The sequence below is a fragment of the Pelobates fuscus genome, chromosome 5 (genome assembly GCF_036172605.1).
Source record: "Pelobates fuscus isolate aPelFus1 chromosome 5, aPelFus1.pri, whole genome shotgun sequence".
NCBI lineage: Eukaryota > Metazoa > Chordata > Amphibia > Anura > Pelobatidae > Pelobates > Pelobates fuscus.
In genome coordinates this window covers 292249722-292276570 of record NC_086321.1, presented here as the reverse complement: position 1 = coordinate 292276570, position 26849 = coordinate 292249722, and the positions used below count along the sequence as shown (strand labels likewise).

Sequence of the window (26849 nt, the reverse complement as noted above, 5' to 3'; positions counted from 1 at the left end):
CAGTCACACACACACACACACACACACACGCAGACAGTCACACACACACACACGCAGACAGTCACACACACACACGCAGACAGTCACACACACACACACACACACACACAGGCATAAACACACACAGGCATAAACACACACACACACACACACACAGGCAGACAGTCACACACACACACACACACACACACACAGGCAGACAGTCATACACACACACACACAGTCATAAACACACACACAGGCAGACAGTCATACACACACAGGCAGTCATACACACACAGGCAGACAGTCATACACACACACACACACACACACAGACAGTCATACACACACACACACACACAGGCAGACAGTCATACACACACACACACAGGCAGACAGTCATACACACACACACACACACACACACACACAGGCAGACAGTCACACACACACGCAGACAGTCACACACACACACACACACACACACACAGTCATACACACACACACACACACAGGCAGACAGTCACACACACACACACACACACAGGCAGACAGACAGTCATACACACACACACACACAGACACACAGTCACACACACACACACAGACACAAAAAGGCAGACAGTCACACACACACAGGCAGACAGTCATACACACAGAGGCAGTCACACACACAGAGGCAGTCACACACACACACACACACACAGAGGCAGACAGTCATACAAACACACAGGCAGACAGTCATACAAACACACACACACACACACACACACACACACACACAGCAGACAGTCATACAAACACACAGGCAGACAGTCATACACACACACACACAGGCAGACAGTCATACACACACACAGGCAGACAGTCATACACACACACAGGCAGACAGTCATACACACACACAGGCAGTCATACACACACAGGCAGTCATACACACACACACACACACACACACACACAGGCAGACAGTCACACACACACACAGGCAGTCATACACACACAGGCAGACAGTCATACACACACAGGCAGACAGTCATACACACAGAGACACACAGGCAGACAGTCACACACACACACACACACACACAGGCAGACAGTCATAAGCACACACACACACACACACACACACACAGAGGCAGTCACACACACACACACACACACACACACAGAGGCAGTCACACACACACACACACACACACACACACACACAGAGGCAGTCACACACACACACAGAGGCAGTCACACACACAGGCAGACAGTCATACACACACAGGCAGACAGTCATACACACACACACACACAGGCAGACAGTCACACAGTCATACAGACACACACAGGCAAACAGTAACACACACACACACAGGCAAACAGTCACACACACACACACACAGGCAAACAGTCACACACGCAGGCAGACAGTCACACACACACGCAGGCAGACAGTCACACACACACGCAGTCACACACGCAGTCACACACGCAGTCAAACACACACACACAGGCCGGCACTCATAAACACAGTCACACACACAGGCAGTCATACACACAGAGAAACACACACAGGGAGACAGTCACACACACACAGGCAGACAGTCACACACACACAGGCAGACAGTCACACACACACACACAGGCAGACAGTCATACACACACACACACACAGGCAGACAGTCATACACACACAGGCAGACAGTCATACACACACACACAGGCAGACAGTCATACACACACACACACACACAGGCAGACAGTCATACACACACACACACACAGAGGCAGTCACACACACACACACACACACACACACACACACAGGCAGTCACACACACACACACACACACACACACACACAGGCAGTCACACACACACACACACACACACAGAGGCAGTCACACACACACACACAGACAGTCATGAACACACACAGGCAGCCAGTCATGAACACACACAGGCAGACAGTCATACACACAGAGGCAGACAGTCATACACACACAGAGGCAGACATTCATACACACACAGAGGCAGACATTCATACACACACAGAGGCAGTCACACACACACACACACACACACACACACACACACACAGAGGCAGTCACACACACACACAGGCAGTCACACACACACACACAGGCAGTCACACACACACACACAGGCAGTCACACACACACACAGAGGCAGTCACACACACACAGAGGCAGTCACACACACACACACAGAGGCAGTCACACACACACAGAGGCAGTCACACACACACACACACACACACAGAGGCAGTCACACACACACACACACACACAGGCAGACAGTCATGAACACACACAGGCAGACAGTCATACACACACAGGCAGACAGTCACACACACACAGGCAGACAGTCACACACACACACACACACACACACACACACACGCAGACAGTCACACACACACACACACGCAGACAGTCACACACACACACGCAGACAGTCACACACACACACGCAGACAGTCACACACACACACACACACATAAACACACACACACACAGGCAGACAGTCACACACACACACACACACAGGCAGACAGTCATACACACACACACACAGTCATAAACACACACACAGGCAGACAGTCATACACACACAGGCAGACAGTCATACACACACAGGCAGACAGTCATACACACACACACACACACACACAGACAGTCATACACACACACACACACAGGCAGACAGTCATACACACACACACACACAGGCAGACAGTCATACACACACACACACACACACACACACACACAGACAGTCACACACACACACACACACACGCAGACAGTCACACACACACACACACACAGTCATACACACACACACACACACACACAGGCAGACAGTCACACACACACACACACACACACACAGGCAGACAGACAGTCATACACACACACACACAGACACACAGTCACACACACACACACAGACACAAAAAGGCAGACAGTCACACACACACAGGCAGACAGTCATACACACAGAGGCAGTCACACACACAGAGGCAGTCACACACACACACACAGAGGCAGACAGTCATCCACACACACAGCAGACAGTCATACACACAGGCAGACAGTCATACAACACACACACACACACACACACACACACACACACACACACACACACACACACACACACACACACACAGCAGACAGTCATACAAACACACAGGCAGACAGTCATACACACACACACACACACAGGCAGACAGTCATACACACACACAGGCAGACAGTCATACACACACACAGGCAGTCATACACACACACAGGCAGTCATACACACACACACACACAGGCAGACAGTCACACACACACACAGGCAGTCATACACACACAGGCAGACAGTCATACACACACAGGCAGACAGTCATACACACAGAGACACACAGGCAGACAGTCACACACACACACACACAGGCAGACAGTCATAAGCACACACACACACACACACACACACACAGAGGCAGTCACACACACACACACACACACACACACACACACACAGAGGCAGTCACACACACACACACACACACACACACAGAGGCAGTCACACACACACACAGAGGCAGTCACACACACAGGCAGACAGTCATACACACACAGGCAGACAGTCATACACACACACACACACACAGGCAGACAGTCACACAGTCATACAGACACACACAGGCAAACAGTCACACACACACACACAGGCAAACAGTCACACACACACACACAGGCAAACAGTCACACACGCAGGCAGACAGTCACACACACACGCAGGCAGACAGTCACACACACACGCAGTCACACACACGCAGTCACACACGCAGTCAAACACACACACACAGGCCGGCACTCATAAACACAGTCACACACACAGGCAGTCATACACACAGAGAAACACACACAGGGAGACAGTCACACACACACAGGCAGACATACACACACACAGGCAGACAGTCACACACACACACACACACAGGCAGACAGTCACACACACACACACAGGCAGACAGTCATACACACACAGTCATAAACACACACACACACACACACAGGCAGACAGTCACACACACACACACGCAGACAGTCACACACAGGCAGACAGTCATACACAGGCAGACAGTCATACACAGGCAGACAGTCACACACACACACACACACACACAGGCAGACAGTCACACACACACACACACAGGCAGACAGTCACACACACACACACACGCAGACAGTCACACACACAGGCAGACAGTCACACACACACACACACAGGCAGACAGTCACACACACACACACACAGGCAGACAGTCACACACACACACACACAGGCAGACAGTCACACACACACACACACAGGCAGACAGTCACACACACACACACACACACACGCAGACAGTCACACACACACACACACACAGGCAGACAGTCATACACACACACACACGCAGACAGTCACACACACACACACAGGCAGACAGTCATACACACAGTCATAAACACACACACACACGCAGACAGTCACACACAGGCAGACAGTCATACACACACACACAGGCAGACAGTCACACACACACACACACACAGGCAGACAGTCACACACACACACACACAGGCAGACAGTCACACACACACACACAGGCAGACAGTCACACACACACACACGCAGACAGTCACACACACACAGGCAGACAGTCACACACACACACACAGGCAGACAGTCACACACACACACACAGGCAGACAGTCACACACACACACACACAGGCAGACAGTCACACACACACACACACACAGGCAGACAGTCACACACACACACACACACAGGCAGACAGTCACACACACACACACACACACACACAGGCAGACAGTCATACACACACAGTCATAAACACACACACAGTCATAAACACACACACACACACACACACAGGCAGACAGTCACACACACACACACACACACACACACACACAGACAGTCATACACACACAGGCAGACAGTCATACACACACAGGCAGACAGTCCTACACACACAGGCAGACAGTCATACACACACAGGCAGACAGTCATACACACACAGGCAGACAGTCATACACACACAGGCAGACAGTCATACACACAGGCAGACAGTCATACACACAGGCAGACAGTCATACACACACACACACACACAGGCAGACAGTCACACACACACACACACACACAGGCAGACAGTCATACACACACACACACACAGGCAGACAGTAACACACACACAGGCAGACAGTCATACACACACACACAGACACAAAGTCATACACACACACACACAGACACACAGTCACGCACACACACACACACACAGACACAAAAAGGCAGACAGTCACACACACACAGGCAGACAGTCATACACACAGACACACAGAGGCAGTCACACACACAGAGGCAGTCATCCACACACACAGAGGCAGACAGTCATCCACACACACAGCAGACAGTCATACAAACACACAGGCAGACAGTCATACAAACACACAGGCAGACAGTCAAACACACACAGGCAGACAGCCACACACACACACACACACACACACACACACACAGGCAGTCATACACACACAGGCAGACAGTCATACACACAGGCAGACACACAGGCAGACACACACACACACACACACACAGAGGCAGACAGTCATCCACACACACAGCAGACAGTCATACAAACACACAGGCAGACAGTCATACAAACACACAGGCAGACAGTCATACACACACACACACACACACACAGGCAGACAGTCATATACACACACACACACACACACACACACACACACACACACACACACACACACACAGGCAGACAGTCATACACACACAGGCAGTCATACACACACACACAGGCAGACAGTCACACACACACACACACACACACACACACACACACACACACACACACAGGCAGACAGTCACACACACACACACAGGCAGACAGTCACACACACACACACACACAGGCAGTCATACACACACAGGCAGACAGTCATACACACAGAGACACACAGGCAGACAGACACACACACACACACACACACAGGCAGACAGAGGCAGTCACACACACACACACACAGAGGCAGTCACACACACACACACACAGAGGCAGTCACACACACAGGCAGACACAAACACACAGGCAGACAGTCATACACACAGGCAGACAGTCATACACACACAGGCAGACAGTCATACACACACAGGCAGACAGTTATACACACAGGCAGACAGTCACACACACACACACACACACACACACACACACAGGCAGACAGTCATACACACACAGGCAGACAGTCATACACACAGGCAGACAGTTATACACACAGGCAGACAGTCACACACACACACACACACAGGCAGACAGTCATACACACACACACAGGCAGACAGTCATACACACACACACACACACACACAGAGGCAGACAGTCACACACACACACACAGGCAGACAGTCACACACACACACACACACACACACACACACACAGGCAGACAGTCACACACACACACACACACGCAGTCACACACACACAGGCCGGCACTCATAAACACAGTCACACACACAGGCAGTCATACACACAGAGAAACACACACAGGGAGACAGTCACACACACACAGGGAGACAGTCACACACACACAGGCAGACAGTCACACACACACAGACAGTCACACACACACAGGCAGACAGTCACACACACACACAGGCAGTCATACACACACACAGGCAGTCATACACACACACAGGCAGTCATACACACACACAGGCAGTCATACACACACACAGGCAGTCACACACACACAGGCAGACAGTCATACACACAGAGACACACACAGGCAGACAGTCATACACACAGAGACACACAGGCAGTCACACACACACACACACACACACACACACACACAGACAGTCATACACACACACACACACACAGAGGCAGACACAAACACAGGCATACAGTCATACACACACACAGGCAGACAGTCATACACACACACAGGCAGACAGTCATACACACACACAGGCAGACAGTCATACACACACAGGCAGACAGTCATACACACACAGGCAGACAGTAATACACACACAGGCAGACAGTCATACACACACAGGCAGACAGTCATACACACACAGGCAGACAGTCATACACACACAGGCAGACAGTCATACACACACAGGCAGACAGTCATACACACACACACAGGCAGACAGTCATACACACACACACAGGCAGACAGTCACACACACACACACACACACAGGCAGACAGTCACACACACACACACAGGCAGACAGTCACACACACACACACAGGCAGACAGTCACACACACACACACACAGGCAGACAGTCACACACACACACACAGGCAGACAGTCACACACACACACACACACAGGCAGTCACACATACACAGCCAGACAGTCATACACACACACAGGCAGTCATACACACACACACAGGCAGACAGTCACACACACACACAGGCAGACAGTCACACACACACACAGGCAGTCATACACACACACACACAGGCAGTCATACACACAGAGACACACAGGCAGACAGACAGACACACACACACACACAGGCAGACAGTCATAAACACACACACACACACACACACACACACACACAGGCAGACAGTCATAAACACACACACAGGCAGTCACACACACACACACACACACACACACACACACACAGAGGCAGTCACACACACACACACACACACACAGAGGCAGTCACACACACACACACACACACAGAGGCAGTCACACACACACACACACACACACACACACAGAGGCAGTCACACACACACACACACACACACACACACACACACACACACACACACAGAGGCAGTCACACACACACACACACAGAGGCAGTCACACACACAGGCAGACAGTCATACACACACAGGCAGACAGTCATACACACACACAGGCAGGCAGTCATACACACACACAGGCAGACAGTCATACACACACACAGGCAGACAGTCATACACACACAGGCAGACAGTCATACACACACAGGCAGACAGTTATACACACAGGCAGACAGTTATACACACAGGCAGACAGTTATACACACAGGCAGACAGTTATACACACAGGCAGACAGTCATACACACAGGCAGACAGTCATACACACACACACACACACAGGCAGACAGTCACACACACACACACACACACACACACAGGCAGACAGTCATACAGACACACACACAGGCAGACAGTCATACACACACACACACACAGAGGCAGACAGTCACACACACACAGGCAAACAGTCACACACACACACACACACACACGCAGTCACACACACGCACACATGCAGTCACACACACACACCCGCAGTCACACACACACACACAGGCCGGCAGTCATACACACAGAGAAACACACACAGGGAGACAGTCACACACACACAGGCAGACAGTCACACACACAGGCAGACAGTCACACACACACAGGCAGACAGTCACACACACACAGGCAGTCATACACACACACACAGGCAGTCATACACACACACACAGGCAGTCATACACACACACACAGGCAGTCATACACACACAGGCAGACAGTCATACACACAGAGACACACACAGGCAGACAGTCACACACACACACACACACACACACACACACAGGCAGACAGACAGTCATACACACACACACAGAGGCAGTCACACACACACACACAGGCAGACACAAACACAGGCAGACAGTCATACACACAGGCAGACAGTCATACACACACACAGGCAGACAGTCATACACACACACAGGCAGACAGTCATACACACAGGCAGACAGTCATACACACACACAGGCAGACAGTCATACACACACAGGCAGACAGTCATACACACACAGGCAGACAGTCATACACAAACAGGCAGACAGTCATACACACACAGGCAGACAGTCACACACACACAGGCAGACAGTCACACACACACAGGCAGACAGTCATACAGACACACACAGGCAGACAGTCATACACACACACAGGCAGACAGTCATACACACACACAGGCAGACAGTCATACACACACACAGGCAGACAGTCATACACACACAGGCAGACAGTCATACACACACAGGCAGACAGTCATACACACACAGGCAGACAGTCACACACACACACAGGCAGACAGTCATACAGACACACACAGGCAGACAGTCATACAGACACACACAGGCAGACAGTCATACAGACACACACAGGCAGACAGTCATACACACACACACACAGGCAGACAGTCATACACACACACACAGACAGTCATACACACACACAGGCAGACAGTCATACACACACACAGGCAGACAGTCATACACACACACACACAGGCAGACAGTCACACACACACACACACACACACACACAGAGGCAGACAGTCACACACACACACACAGGCAAACAGTCACACACACACACACACACACACACACCCGCAGTCACACACACACACACACACAGGCCGGCACTCATAAACACAGTCACACACACAGGCAGTCATACACACAGAGAAACACACACAGGGAGACAGTCACACACACACAGGCAGACAGTCACACACACACAGGCAGACAGTCATACACACACAGGCAGACAGTCATACACACACAGGCAGACAGTCACACACACACACAGGCAGACAGTCACACACACACACAGGCAGACAGTCATACAGACACACACAGGCAGACAGTCATACACACACACACAGGCAGACAGTCATACACACACACACAGACAGTCATACACACACAGGCAGACAGTCATACACACACACACACACAGGCAGACAGTCATACACACACACACAGGCAGACAGTCACACACACACACACACACACACACACACAGGCAGACAGTCACACACACACACACACACACACAGGCAAACAGTCACACACACACACACACACACACAGTCACACACACACACACACAGGCCGGCACTCATAAACACAGTCACACACACAGGCAGTCATACACACAGAGAAACACACACAGGGAGACAGTCACATACACACAAAGGCAGCCCGTCACACACACACACAGGCAGCCCGTCACACACACACACAGGCAGCCCGTCACACACACACACACAGGCAGCCCGTCACACACACACACACAGGCAGCCCGTCACACACACACACACAGGCAGACAGTCACACACACACACAGGCAGACAGTCACACACACACAGGCAGACAGTCACACACACACACACACAGGCAGACAGTCACACACACACACACACACACACAGGCAGACAGTCACACACACACACACACACAGGCAGACAGTCACACACACACACAGGCAGACAGTCACACACACACACAGGCAGACAGTCACACACACACACAGGCAGACAGTCACACACACACACAGGCAGACAGTCACACACACACACACACAGGCAGACAGTCACACACACACGCAGTCACACACACACGCAGTCACACACACACGCAGTCACACACACAGGCCGGCACTCATAAACACAGACACACACACACAGGCAGTCATACACACAGAGAAACTGTCAGGCCTTAAGCCTCCCGATGTCTCCTCATGCTTCCGGGTTTGACGGAGCTTAGCCACACCCCCATTGACGCGGTCTGCTATTTAATGCAACCGCACGAGCTGATAGACGCTGGATTATTGAAACGCGTACCGCGCCAAACTCACCGGCTCACATACCTCACTGAGACGACCACTCGCTACTGGACCGGACTGGAGGAATATTCAAGTCCCCAACTTCTCTCCTCTTCACCGACAGGTGTCAGCACTCTCTGCAACCATTCACTGAAGCAACCGCCTCAGAGGAGAGCTGGGGACGCAATCCCTCTTCTTCTGGAAGTTAAGTAACTTACAGTCTCTGAGTTAAGAGCTAACAATGCTAAAGCTTTATTTCAACTTACTAAAGTCTGCTATCAAGTTTTCCAGCAAGCCTGCTACAGCTTTCCTCAATTCAAGTATTATTCAAGTTCAGCTGTACCTGTCTTGCTACAGATAGTCTTATTTCTTCATACTAAAGTCTGCTATTAAGTTGTCCAACAAGCCTGCTACAGATTTCCTCAAATCAAGTATTATTCAAGTTCAGCTGTACCTGTCTTGCTACAGATAGTCTTATTTCTTCATACTAAAGTCTGCTATCAAGTTGTCCAGCAAGCCTGCTACAGCTTTCCTCAATTCAAGTATTATTCAAGTTCAGCTGTACCTGTCTTGCTACAGATAGTCTTATTTCTTCATACTAAAGTCTGCTATCAAGTTGTCCAGCAAGCCTGCTACAGCTTTCCTCAATTCAAGTATTATTCAAGTTCAGCTGTACCTGTCTTGCTACAGATAGTCTTATTTCTTCATACTAAAGTCTGCTATTAATTTGTCCAACAAGCCTGCTACAGCTTTCCTCAAATCAAGTATTATTCAAGTTCAGCTGTACCTGTCTTGCTACAGATAGTCTTAATTCTTCATACTAAAGTCTGCTATCAAGTTGTCCAGCAAGCCTGCTACAGCATCCCTCAAAACAAGAACTATTTAAGTTTTACTACACCAGTCTTGCTACTGATAAATCCAATGTATACAATCTCTTATAATTTGAACTGTTAACAAGAATAACGGACTCTAATGAATTCTGAACCTTGTCATTGCTAAATGAAACAAACCGTTTATTATTTAAAGAAACAGTACCTGTAATTCTGGAACTGAAGTCTCAGTTCCATCTAAGTGTCTTAATAAAAGATCAAAGTCCTAAGAAATCTGCAGTTGTGTTCCACATCATTTACTGTGAACGTGACAGAATAATCCAGCCTTTGTAATGGAACCAGCAGATTTCGATTCTAAAGTATTGTTGCTGAATCAACGAGTCGATTCACTTAACCAAGGTGTGCAAGACCTGCAGGTTACAAATGAAAGAATTCTCACTTATGTCAGAGACTTACAAACGCATACTCCTCATACTGTTCTGCACTCAACTAGCGATCCTGCTGTATGTAACCCTGAAAAATTCTATGGTGACCGTTCCAAATATAGGGAGTTTTTTAATTCCTGCAAATTATTGATTGCTTTAAAACCTAGATCTTATCCCACAGAAAGATCTAAGGTTTTTTCAGTTCTCATTTCTGAGAGGTGAACCTATGTCCTGGGCCCATTCCTTTTTGGACAATGATGACCCCATCTTAGATTCACTGGAGGAATTTTTTAAAGCCATGTCTCTTCTCTATGAAGATCCATACAAACAAAATACTGCTGAATTAACAATTAGAACCTTGCTGCAAAAACATAGACCCGTTGAAGATTATATTGCTGAGTTTAAAAGATGGGCAGTAGAAACGCAATGGAATGACATCGCATTGCGCAACCAATTTCGAATCGGCTTATCTGAAGCTGTAAAGGATGAACTATCTAGAATAGAACTCCCTAATACTTTGAATGCTCTGATTCATCTATAGATCAGCATTGACAGAAGGCTTAGAGAAAGAAAGGCCGAAAAGGCTCTCTCAACTTCAACTGGGAAAAAATAATTTCATCCTCCAAAGCCTTCTGACAACTCATCCTTACCAACCGAACCTATGGAAATAGGGGTAATAAGAAGTCCCCTCACTCCTGAAGAGAAAAATTGACGACGTATATTAAACCTCTGCATGTATTGTGCCTCTCAAGTTCATTTGGTCTCTGATTGCCCTTTATTGAAACGGATAAAGGGCAGTAGGCAGACTCATGCCTCTTCCATCCTAAGTGCACTCCCCTCTACAGCAAATACTCAAATGTCCCCTATCATTCTCATATTACAGTGGGACAATGAAAGAATTATGACCAAGGCTGTCATCGATTCCGGTGCAAATGGAGTGTTCATCGACTCAGCCTTTGTAACAAAGAATAAAATTCCTTGTATTCGTAAAAGAACTTCTGTTCCTGTTAGAGTGATTGACGGGTCCCTCATCTCATCGGGACCAATACTTCATGAAACCATCCCTCTAAAAGTAACCACCAATCATACTCATACTGAAAATCTTATATTTGATGTTATCCCATCACCTTTTTTTCCTATTATACTAGGGATCAACTGGTTAAGAAACCACAACCCTCAAATTTCTTGGTCCCCTTTTTATCTCACCTTTAACTCCGACTATTGTAAGAAAACATGCTTACAAAATATTCCAAGCTTTCAGACTACTAAAGAACCAGCTATAACCTCTTGTTATTCGGACACCGAACTGGAACCTCCTCCTCATACAGTCATTGGGACTTTATCTTCCCTTCTCGACAACATAAAAGGACTCAGTAAAGATTCTCTTAATCTTCTTACATCAGTTAAACTATCGAAGAAAGACGGTCTCTACTATTTCAAGGACCGAATTTACGTACCTCCTGCTTTCAGAAATCAAGTGCTCAATTTTATTCATGATTCTACCCTGGCAGATCATCCAGGTATAAAAAAGACCCTTGAATTGTCCAAGAGATATTATTGGTGGCCTCATCAAGACAAAACCGTTAAATCATATGTTAAAACTTGTTCAATTTGCCAAAGATCCAAACAAGGACCTCAGTACCTAAGTAGTCAATTATTGAACCTACCGATTCTCGGAAAACCTTGGCAATCCATTTCTATGCACTTCTTGGTGGATCTTCCCCCTTCTCAACAGCATACCACCATTCTAGTGGTAGTGGGCCGCTTCACGAAAATGTCCCATTTTATCCCTTTAAAGATGTTACCCTCATCCTCTGAACTTTCAAAATTATTTCTTGACAATATTGTAAAACTTCATGGACTGCCTGCCGAAATCATTTCAGACCGAGGGACTCAGTTTACCTCCAAATTCTGGAACGCATTATGTGCTTCTCTTCATATCCAACGTAAACTGGCATCCGCATTTCATCCCCAAACTGATGGACAAACTGAAGGAGTCAACCAATGCTTAGAGCAATATCTTCGATGTTATTGTTCTCACTTACAAGATGATTGGATAACCTGGTTGCCCATGGCAGAATTCGTATACAACAACTCCTATCATACTAATAGCAAGATGACTCCATTTTTCTCCAACTATGGATTTCATCCCTCCTTGTTTCCTGCTCAAACAAATCTTTCGTCTAACCCTTCTATTTCGAATCAATTCTCTCACATGTCATCCTTATTCAAATTTTTACATGAACTTTTGGAAATTGCATCATCCACTCAAAGAAATTTTTTTGATATTAAAGAAAATTTTTCCCCCGATTATGGGATTGGGGATCTTGTCTGGCTTTCCTCAAAGGACATTTTCATAAATTGGCCATCTAAGAAGTTAAGTTCCCTTTTTCATGGTCCATTTCCAATTAAGTCAATAATCAACTGTAATGTTGTTGAATTGAAGCTTCCATCTACTTTGAAAATTCATCCTGTTTTCCATGTATCCTTGCTTAAAACTCATCATCCTCATCCTTTCCATGGAGCTGTAACTACTTCTCCTGATCCTGTTTTAGTCCAGGGTGAAGAAGAATACAAGATTCAGAAAATTCTTGATTCAAGGGTTCATCGTGGCTCTTTACAATACCTCATTAGATGGAAGGGATATGGAATTGATGAAGATACTTGGGAAAACTCCTCTGGAATCCATGCTGACAAATTGATTTCCGCTTTTCACAGACGCTACCCTTCTAAACCATGTTGAGATAGCACCCTGAGGTTGCTCATTAAGGTGGGGGTACTGTCAGGCCTTAAGCCTCCCGATGTCTCCTCATGCTTCCGGGTTTGACGGAGCTTAGCCACACCCCCATTGACGCGGTCTGCTATTTAATGCGACCGCACCAGCTGATAGACGCTGGATTATTGAAACGCGTACCGCGCCAAACTCACCGGCTCACATACCTCGCTGAGACGACCACTCGCTACTGGACCGGACTGGAGGAATATTCAAGTCCCCAACTTCTCTCCTCTTCACCGACAGGTGTCAGCACTCTCTGCAACCATTCACTGAAGCAACCGCCTCAGAGGAGAGCTGGGGACGCAATCCCTCTTCTTCTGGAAGTTAAGTAACTTACAGTCTCTGAGTTAAGAGCTAACAATGCTAAAGCTTTATTTCAACTTACTAAAGTCTGCTATCAAGTTTTCCAGCAAGCCTGCTACAGCTTTCCTCAATTCAAGTATTATTCAAGTTCAGCTGTACCTGTCTTGCTACAGATAGTCTTATTTCTTCATACTAAAGTCTGCTATTAAGTTGTCCAGCAAGCCTGCTACAGCTTTCCTCAAATCAAGTATTATTCAAGTTCAGCTGTACCTGTCTTGCTACAGATAGTCTTAATTCTTCATACTAAAGTCTGCTATCAAGTTGTCCAGCAAGCCTGCTACAGCATCCCTCAAAACAAGAACTATTTAAGTTTTACTACACCAGTCTTGCTACTGATGAATCCAATGTATACAATCTCTTATAATTTGAACTGTTAACAAGAATAACGGACTCTAATGAATTCTGAACCTTGTCATTGCTAAATGAAACAAACCGTTTATTATTTAAAGAAACAGTACCTGTAATTCTGGAACTGAAGTCTCAGTTCCATCTAAGTGTCTTAATAAAAGATCAAAGTCCTAAGAAATCTGCAGTTGTGTTCCACATCATTTACTGTGAACGTGACAGAAACACACAAAGGGAGACAGTCACACACACACACACACAGGCAGTCTCTCACACACACACACACACACACACACACACACACACACACACAGTCACACACACACACACAGTCACACACACACAGACAGTCACACACACACACACACACACACACAGGCAGACAGTCACGCACACAGGCAGACAGTCACACACACACACAGGCAGACAGTCACACACACACACAGGCAGACAGTCACACACACACACAGGCAGACAGTCACACACACACACAGGCAGACAGTCACACACACACACAGGCAGACAGTCACACACACACACAGGCAGACAGTCACACACACACACAGGCAGACAGTCACACACACACACAGGCAGACAGTCACACAGGCAGACAGTCACACAGGCAGACAGTCACACAGGCAGACAGTCACACAGGCAGACAGTCACACAGGCAGACAGTCACACAGGCAGACAGTCACACAGGCAGACAGTCACACTGACAATCACACAGTTACCTATGGAGTTCATTGTGGAGGCAATGCAGCTCCTGGATACTATTTGTTGGGGGAAGCAGGGACTCCTTCCTGCTTCCCCTGCAGCAGTTATCCGGCGCTTTTAGCTCCGCCCCGCCGCAAGAGAAGCTCCGCCCCCGCCGCAGTTGTTAAAAAAAAATGTGTGAGCTGTGTCGGCCTCAGGGCGCCCCCTGGTCCATGGCGTCCTGTGCGGCCGCACAGCTCGCACACCCCTAAGGCCGGCCCTGATTGTACAGAACACTGGTGAGACTTCACTTGGAGTATTGTACGAAGTACTGGAGACCGTATCTCCAGAAGGATATTGATACTTTAGAGAGAGTTCAGAAAAGGGCTACTAAACTGGTTCATGGATTATCGGATAAAACTTACAAGAAATGGTTAAAGGATCTTAACATGTATAGCTTGGAGGAAAGATGAGACAGGTGGGATATGATAGAAACATTTAAATACATAAAGGGAATCAACACAGTAAAGAAGGAGAAGAAAAACTACCACAACACGAGGACATAGTCTTTAATTAGAGGGGCAAAGGTTTAAAAATAATATTGGGAAGTATTACTTTACTGAGAGGGTAGTGGATGCAGGGCTGGACTGGCCCACCGGGATACCGGGAAATTTCCCGGTGGGCCGCGGCACCTTGGGGGCTGCATGTAGAGAGGGAGCCCTGCTCTCTATATTTTAATAATATCGCAGGCCGCATGTTGGTGCTGCCGGGTGGCCAGTCTGGCGGCACACTCTGAGGTGATTACTCACTTTGCGGCCGGCGGCCCCATCTCCTGTGCTGACAGCTGTACTGCTGTCAGTATCAGTGAGTGTACCGGGCGGCCGCCTAAGCGATCCGGCGGCACACTCACTGATACTGAGAGCCGTGTAGCTGTCAGCACAGGAGGACTGAGGGAGGGGGCAAAGCCAACTACCATGCTCCCTCGCGGTTCCCATAATTCCCAGCATCTACACATCATAGAGTAATCACTACTCTGTGATGTGTCCATGCTGGGAATTATGAGAACCCCTCCCTCAGTCCTACTGTGACAAGGTAAGCAGGCACACAGGAAAATAGGGTAAGGGGAATGGGAATGGGAAGGGGGAGGACAAAAAGAGGGGAACAAAAAGAGGGGAAGGGGAGGACAAAAAGAGGAGTAATAGAAACACAGGGGAAGGGGGGACACAGAGACTGAGGGGTAATAGAAACACAGAGGAAGGGGGGACACAGATACTGAGGGGTAATAGAGAGACACCAGGTGGGGAGGGGGGGGACACACACACACAAAGAGACAGAGGGGTAATAGAGAGACATAGGGCAAGGGGGGACACATAGACAGATGGGGTAATAGAGAGACAGGGGATGGGGGGGGGGCAAAGAGAGGGGTAATAGAGAGACACCAGGGAAGGGGGGAACAAAGAGACAGAGGGGTAATAGAGAGGCATAGGGGTTGGGGGACACAAAAAGAGGGGTAATAGAGAGACAGATGGGGTAATAGAGAGAAAAAGGAGAAGGGGACAAAGACACAGGGACACAGCGGATGGGGGTAGAAAGAGACAGAGGGGTAAGAGAGAGACACAGGGAGGAGATGGGGAAGAGAGACACAGGGAGGAGATGGGGAAGAGAGAGACATGGAGGAGATGGGGAAGAGAGACACAGGGAGGAGATGGGGAAGAGAGACACAGGGAGGAAATGGGGAAGAGAGACACAGGGAGGAGATGGGGAAGAGAGACACAGGGAGGAGATGGGGAAGAGAGACACAGGGAGGAGAGGGGGGGGAAGAGACACAGGGAGGAGAGGGGGGGAAGAGACAGGGAGGAGAGGGGGGAAGAGAGACAGGGAGGAGAGGGGGAAGAGGGACACAGGGAGGAGAGGGGGAAGAGGGACACAGGGAGGAGAGGGGGAAGAGGGACACAGGGAGGAGAGGGGGAAGAGGGACACAGGGAGGAGAGGGGGAAGAGGGACACAGGGAGGAGAGGGGGAAGAGGGACACAGGGAGGAGAGGGGGAAGAGGGACACAGGGAGGAGAGGGGGAAGAGGGACACAGGGAGGAGAGGGGGGGAAGAGACACAGGGAGGAGAGGGGGGGAAGAGACACAGGGAGGAGAGGGGGGGAAGAGAGACAGGGAGGAGAGGGGGAAGAGAGACAGGGAGGAGAGGGGGAAGAGAGACACAGGGAGGAGAGGGGGAAGAGGGACACAGGGAGGAGAGGGGGAAGAGGGACACAGGGAGGAGAGGGGGAAGAGGGACACAGGGAGGAGAGGGGGAAGAGAGACACAGGGAGGAGAGGGGGAAGAGAGACACAGGGAGGAGAGGGGGAAGAGAGACACAGGGAGGAGAGGGGGAAGAGAGACACAGGGAGGAGAGGGGGAAGAGGGACACAGGGAGGAGAGGGGGAAGAGGGACACAGGGAGGAGAGGGGGAAGAGGGACACAGGGAGGAGAGGGGGAAGAGGGACACAGGGAGGAGAGGGGGAAGAGGGACACAGGGAGGAGAGGGGGAAGAGGGACACAGGGAGGAGAGGGGGGGAAGAGACACACAGGGAGGAGAGGGGGGGAAGAGACACAGGGAGGAGAGGGGGGGAAGAGACACAGGGAGGAGAGGGGGGGAAGAGACACAGGGAGGAGAGGGGGGAAGAGAGACAGGGAGGAGAGGGGGAAGAGAGACACAGGGAGGAGAGGGGGAAGAGGGACACAGGGAGGAGAGGGGGAAGAGGGACACAGGGAGGGAGGGGGAAGAGGGACACAGGGAGGAGAGGGGGAAGAGAGACACAGGGAGGAGAGGGGGAAGAGAGACACAGAGAGGAGAGGGGGAAGAGAGACACAGGGAGGAGAGGGGGAAGAGAGACACAGGGAGGAGAGGGGGAAGAGAGACACAGGGAGGAGAGGGGGAAGAGAGACACAGGGAGGAGAGGGGGAAGAGAGACACAGGGAGGAGAGGGGGAAGAGAGACACAGGGAGGAGAGGGGGAAGAGAGACACAGGGAGGAGAGGGGGAAGAGAGAGACACAGGGAGGAGAGGGGGAAGAGAGAGACACAGGGAGGAGAGGGGGAAGAGAGACACAGGGAGGAGAGGGGGAAGAGAGAGACACAGGGAGGAGAGGGGGAAGAGAGAGACACAGGGAGGAGAGGGGGAAGAGAGAGACACTGGGAGGAGAGGGGGAAGAGAGAGACACAGGGAGGAGAGGGGGAAGAGAGAGACACAGGGAGGAGAGGGGGAAGAGAGACACAGGGAGGAGAGGGGGAAGAGAGACACAGGGAAGAGAGGGGGAAGAGAGACACAGGGAAGAGAGGGGAGAAAGACACACAGAAGGTTTGTTGGGGGGGGGGACGACAAAGAGACATACAGTAGGGAAGGGGAACAAAGTGACAAGATTTGTGGGAGGCAACTCTGGGCTGGGGAAAAAGAGACAGAGTGGCCGGGAGAAGAGAAAGAGGCACACAGAGTCTGGAGTTAGAAAGACACAAAGATGAGATTTGGAAGGGGAGAAAGAGACAAAGTGGCTGGGGCTAAGAACAACACAAAAGGGGCTGGGGGAAAGAGAAATACAGAGGTTGGAGAAGGGTAAAAAGAAACACAGGGACTGGGATGAAGTAAAAGATGCACAAGGGTCGCTGTAAGAGAAAAAAAAGGAGACAATTGGAGACAAGATACTCTAAACGAGGTAAAGGTAATAGACGTAAATGTATGTGATCCTTACAGTAACACACACACACACACACGTATATATATGTAATGAGCACGTATTAGCCCTGTCTTGTTGCTAGTTGCATACTCATGCACAATAACATATTCAAAGTGAAGAGCGCACCCATAGAACTTCAAAATAAACAAGATTACTTCATTTTTTTTTAGTTGTGCAACATTCTGCAGACATTCAGCATTTCAGTACCATTACTAAAATGTCCTTAATAGGCCAAAGTAGTTGTACTGAAACATTGATTACATGCATATGTACGTCTACTCTTTTGTTTATTTTGAAGCCCTATATGCGTTCTTTCATTGGAGTAAGAGTTTTCAATTTCAAGTAATTTTTTCACCCTCTATATCAGCACACTATGCTGGCGCGACGCATTATTGGGCTGGTATTGAATTTTTTTCCAGGGCTGCTTTTAGTTCCCAGTCCGGCCCCGAGTGGATGCATGGAATAGCCTTCCAGCTGAAGTGGTAGAGGTTATCACAGTAAAGGAGTTTAAGCATGCTTGGGATAGGCATAAGGCTATCCTAGCTATACGATAAGGCCAGGGAAAGTATTTAGAAAATTGGGCAGACTAGATGGGCCGAATGGTTCTGGTCTGCCGTCACATTCTAAGTTTCTATGTTTCCTGTACGCATATTTGTCCTCATTTACTTGAAAGTGTCATGTAGTCATGATTCAAGTCTTGCGAATCTAAAGGTGGCTTTTAAATAAAATAAGACTATATAATTCATTATGTTTCAAGTTACAAATAACTAATTACCATCTCACTCCGCCTTGTAATCCTGTACGGTTTGTTTACTTGCCACTAGCCCTTCCTACTCTTGGCCTTGACATGGAAATAATTCCACAAGGCACATATTGCTTATGATTCTGACACGGTCGTTTTATTTAAAAATTTATTCCAATATTGCAATGCAAAACGTTATGTGCTTGACAGGGGATTATCACAGAAACTACAGTGCATGTATTGTAGTTGCAGAGATGGAAAGTTTTCAATGGAAGACAAAATATTTAATTTGTCAGGCATATTAATTAGAATATCTAGCATGGCAAATTTAGTCATCACTTGTTAAAATTCAATCAGACATAGAATTGATAATATTCACTCTAATTTTTTTTTCGCACAATAACCACCACACATATTTCAGTGATTATGGTGCAAGAAGGCCATGGGTGCAGTCTCGCTCTTTTTCTGCAAACTGCTTTAAAAAAAAACAAAAAAACAATAGAAAAAAAGTCAGTCTGTGCCCATCACATCTACCTCAGATGCCATAATGAGGACTAGAACTCACTATATCTATATAATAATAAGGTCAAGAATATTCTTCAGGGTGCATGGGAAATATCCAATTTGTGTCAAACCACTGAGTGTCAATGTGTAATATTAAAAAAAAAAATATATATATATATATATATATATATATATATATATACACAAAAATAGGTAAACAAGGCACTCCCCTCCTGTAATTCCTCTATGGTAAATCAAATGCCTAGGTGCAATCCCGCGTTTCAAATATATATCAATCAATAAAGGGAGCACTCCAGGACTTCAGTATAGTGGAAAAAAGTATTTACTGTATCAAAAACATGGTACAGATGATTTTGTTTACACAGAATCTGTACCATGTTTTTGATACAGTAAATACTTTTTTCCACTATACGGAAGTCCTGGAGTGCTCCCTTTATTGAGATATATATATATATATATATATATATATAATTTCACCATGACGTCACAACAATAATAGACATTCTTCCGGGTGGCAAAAGCCGAAGCGTTCTCCAATGAAAGCTGTACTCTGCTTATAGAACTAGTTGCATGTAGACGGGACAGGTCAGCTGGTGGGAGTGGTCTCTTGGAGTGGCCCGGGGTGCTCGAGCAGTCAGTGTCACTGGAGGAGCGTCCCCTCTCTCTGGTCCAGTGCTATGTGAGCTGTATGTAGGGCAGGGTGGGGTGTTCGGAGATCACTCACACTCTGAGTGTTTGATACCGGGGAGAGAGAGTGCATGCTCAGCCCACACTCAGCCAGGACTGTCAGTGAGTTCGCAGGGAGTATGGGTCCTCTGTCACTGGGTTTGACCCCTGCGTTGTTGAAGGGGTACAGCTGGTAAACTTCATGGCAAAGCTGGGCAATAGCTACATCTCTAACTACAACTCTCATCATGCCTTGGAAGCCCAGTGCATCATGGGATTGTAGTTGGGAGTACACCCATTGCCCTTCCCTTATTTATATGCTGGAGTGTCAGCTGTGTGCTGGGGGGGGGGGGGGGGGGCTGGCTGGCAGTGCTAGGTGGATATCATATAGCTTGCAGTGATAAGGTGTTTCACAGTGGCTGTATAGGGGTGGTATAGGGAGGATGGTTGGCAGTGATAGGAGTATATCACAGTGTTGTTCCTTCTGCAACACCGGCTGCCTGAATAAGTATAAGAAGGGTTAGTGGCCTCCCCTGCTCCCTGACACAGCCTGTGTTTTTCCTCACCCGGGGATTGGGGGATGGGGGAGGAACTCCTGCGGTTGTTGGTATTGCATGATCTGCCATAGTACCGGCGTGTCTTCAAGCAGCAGGAGTCAATATCCCCCTTCCTGCTGCCTCTTGACAATGCTCCAGTGTCTCTATCCATTCTGTAGGCGAGGTAGGGAGCTGTTCAGATCTCTGCACCTCATGGCTTTCTCACGCTGTAGTCACAAGTTGGTTCACACAGGATGGAATTTGTACACATAAAGCCCTGCTGTGAGCCTGCTGCAGATCTGACTGTCTATTGTGAGGAGAATGTCAGTGGAAGAAGCTCGCGTTCTGCCACTCGGAAGTATCTTGGTGCCTATTGTTTACAAACATTCTGAAATGCCGTATACAGTATCTCACAATAGGGAGCACACCCCTCACATTTTTATAAATATTTTATTATATCTTTTCATGAGACAACACTGAAGAAATGACACTATGCTACAATGTAAAGTAGTAAGTGTACAGCCTGTATAACAGTGTTAATTTGCTGTTGCCCCAAATAATTCAGCACACAGTCAATAATGTCTAAACTGTTGGCAAAAGTGATTACACCCCTAAGTGGAAATGTCCAAATTGGGCCGAAAGTGTCTATTTTGTGGGGTCACCATTATTTTCCAGCACTACCTTAACCCTCAAGTTCACCAGAGCGTCACAGGTTGCCACTGGAGTCCTCTTCCACTTGGAAGGCAGTGGTCGTCTTGGAGGTGTTTTGGGGTTTTACCATGTTGGAATACTGCCCTGTGTCACAGTCTCCGAAGGGAGGGGATCATGCTCTGCTTCAGTATGTCACAGTACATGTTGCCATTCATCGCTCACTCAATGAACTGTAGCTCCCCAGTGCTGGCAGCACTCATGCAGGCCCAGACCATGACACTCCCACCACCATGCTTGACTGTAGGCAAGACACACTTGCATTTGTACTCCTCACCTGGTTGCCGCCACACACGCTTGACACCATCTGAACCAAATAAGTTTATCTGGGTCTCATCGGACCACAGGACATGGTTCCAGTAATCCATGTCCTTAGTTTGCTTGTCTTCTGCAAACTGTTTGAGGGCATTCTTGTGCAACATCTTTACAAGAGGCTTCCTTCTGGCATGACAGCCATGCAGACAAATTTGATGCAGTGTGCGGCGGATGGTCTGAGCACTGACAGGTTGACCACCCACCCCTTCAACCTCTGCAGCAATGCTGGCAGCACTCATACGTATATTTCCCAAAGACAACCTCTGCATATGACGCTGAGCACGTGCACTCAACTTCTTTGGTCGACCATGTCGAGGCCTGTTCTAAGTGGATCCTGTCCTGTGAAACTGCTCTTTGGTCTTGACCACGATGCTGCAGCTCACTTTCAGGGTCTTGGCAATCTTCTTATAGCCTAGGCCATCTTTATGTAGAGCAACAATTCTTTTTTTCAGATGTGAACTTCCAGTGACCAGTACGAGAGAGAGTGAGAGCGATAACACCAAATTTAACACACCTGCTCCCCATTCACACCTGAGACCTTGCAATATTAATGAGTCATTTGACACCAGGGAGGTAAAATGGCTAATTGGCCCAATTTGGACATTTCCACTTAGCGATGTACTCACTTTTGTTGCCAACGGTTTAGACATTAATGACTGTGTGTTGAGTTATTTTGAGGGGACAGCAAATTTACTCTGTTATACAGGCTATACACTTACTACTTTACATTGTAGCAGAGTGTCATTTCTTCAGTGTTGTCACATGAAAATATATAATAAAGCATTTTCAAAAATGTGAGGGGTGTACTCACTTTTGGGAGATACTGTATATGTATATGTCAAGGTCAAAGGGGGCACTCGCAGATCTTCATCTAGTAAAGTTTAATTCTTGTATGCAAAATAACATTCTGTGATAAATTGACATTTTTGAAGATCTTGAAAAAGGCCCTGAGGGTCCAAAAAGTTCAACTATCATAGTATGTTATTTTGCATGTAAGAAGTAAACTTTACTAAATGAAGACAGAGTGCTCCTTTACACACACACACAAAATCTAATGCGAGATGGCACGGAGGCAAACTGGAAATGTAATCACAGCAAGCAGAGTGCCAAGATTATATATATATATATATATATATATATATATATATATATGTGTGTGTGTGTGTGTATATATAAATACACACTTCTCAAAAGCTGCAAATATAGAAAACATGCCGTTCTTCAGAATAATCTTATTTAATTGTGTACTGTGAGTCTCATTTCTAGGCGGTAGATTTTTAGAGCAGGTTGCAGGGAAACACGTGGTTAGCTGCCGTACGAAAGATCAATGATATACCATTGTTGTGCAGGGAATAGTTCCCATTATTTGCAGCAAATGTTTGATATAAATTCTACTCACTTCCTTTTCCTTGGATAGAAATCGCCCGAGTCTGTAAGAGAAAGCAGAATGATATATCACAATCTCACCCTCTTCTAACAACATTTAATGTCAAATTAAATTCGATTTCTCCTCCACAAATTAAATACAGAACATTGGGTACTCAGCTCTTCTACGCTCTGAGGAAGCTACAAATGAGAAAAACAAAATTCAAAACAAAAACACATTTGTCATGTGTAAACTGCCTTTAACCTGTTAACGTCTTCTCCGCTGCACGGATTTGTTTTAACATTCAAACTGACAGCCATAGAATTTAATAGTGCTGGAAATGTGCCATTTGCCCAGACCAAATGGATCTCCGCCACTTTAGAAAAGAATGGCTAAGACATAGACTATTTCTAATTTCCCACCTTTAGAACTCCAAAACCAAAGCTTTTACTGAACCACTAGTTCAGTGTGCTTATCAAAACAGGTCAATCATAAAGTAATCAGATAAAATGTTAGTGTCATGGATACACAACCCTTATTTCCCTACTCGGCTAAATTAATTATCCTTGCTGCAATCCTACACGCTGAGGAATTTTCTAACATTTGCTCATAAGATTGCATACCACTTGGGAACACAATGTTTTTCTTTAAACCCCTGTTAGTCAACATTCTTTACTAGAACTTACAATTCACTGAACAGTGGATTGTATTTCCATTTGATTTCATAATTATCTTTAATCTTAAAATTGTGTACTTTTGACATATTGTACCATGTTACTGAAACCATGCATCACAAAATCCATAAATGTTACCCCTAATCCTCACTTCATTCTTATGAATCTTCTATACAACACAATATCTCACGGTTAGGTCCAATATAACTGCAACGGGACTTGTGGAATTCCCACTCCAAAACAGCGGCCTCTACTTGCAGCTACTATCATGAATTCACAGCAAAGCACAGTGTGGACTCCCTAGACCTAGCATGGCACTGGGACATACATGTAAACAAAATTAGTCGCTGAGTTACACTCCTGGGCAGCAGCGGCCCGTATTAATTCAGCATCTTTCCTGAAATGGATATGCTGGGAGAAGGGCTGTGTCGCAAGGACTGTGTAATTCTCTCTGGACTTGAGAGAAAATAGTGTAGTTTATTATGAGGTCTACAGAAACCCTTGACGGCTTTAATTTTCCCATAATATAAGTTTCACTGTTAGGTTTAAGTATCTACATAGGGCTTTACTCTAATTTGCATATAACCGTCAATGTCTCCTGCCACTCATTCTATCCTCCTCCCACTACTGGTATGCTGGAGGAGATGGTTGAGAGAGATAACACACAGGGCTATTCACGAAAGACCAAATGGCCCTGTACTTAACTGACTAAACCAACTGCTGTTGTATAGGGACCATTCAGAATGCAAATTTCGGACAATGTCCGGATTTTGCATGAGCTTAAATATGGTCCAGTGTTAATTTTGGCAACAAATTTTAATTCAGTTTTAGTCATAGTCTTTTGACTAAAAAGCCATTTTTGTTTTACTCTTATTATAATTATCTGAGTTTTAGTCGACTAAATCTCCAGTGGATTTTAATAGACTAAATCTCCATAAATCAACAAATGTGTTTAAAACAGAGTTTTAACGGTAATCTAGCACGAGTATGTCGTGACGTGGGTGTAGGAGCAGGTAGCCCAAGCTGTGACTTGTCGTCTAACATTAAGCTGAACAGTGATGGCCTATAGGCTATACCGATGCACATTTTCGTTGGGGGTCAAGATTTGTACACCCGTAAACAAATGCTGTATGAATATAGAAAACAGCAGAACAATTAGCTAACAGGCTTAATCGTGTCTGTGATTAGGTTAGCAGGGTATGCTGCACATTTTCTATAGATACATGCACATATAAGAACTTTGCTTGTGTGTCATGGTAAAATTAAGCTTGAACATTAGAATACTCGTGTGGTTACAATAAAAATAAAAATAAAAATAAAACAAAACTACGTAATTGTCAAGGCAATAACAGTAAGCTGAATAACAGATTATAAGTGGTTAGTCTGGGTACAGTCTCAGACCGGTTGAATACTGTCTTAA

General features: G+C 47.1%; 1 protein-coding gene across 1 annotated transcript in view; it reads right to left on the bottom strand.

Moving 5' to 3' along the window:
* USE1 (unconventional SNARE in the ER 1) overlaps nt 1–26849 on the bottom strand; it is a 143107-nt gene that overhangs the window by 9791 nt on the left and 106467 nt on the right. Inside the window, exon 6 of the mRNA XM_063455444.1 lies at nt 24789–24819. Within this exon, the coding sequence (XP_063311514.1) occupies nt 24789–24819 (31 nt within the window). The remainder of the gene's footprint in view (nt 1–24788; nt 24820–26849) is intronic.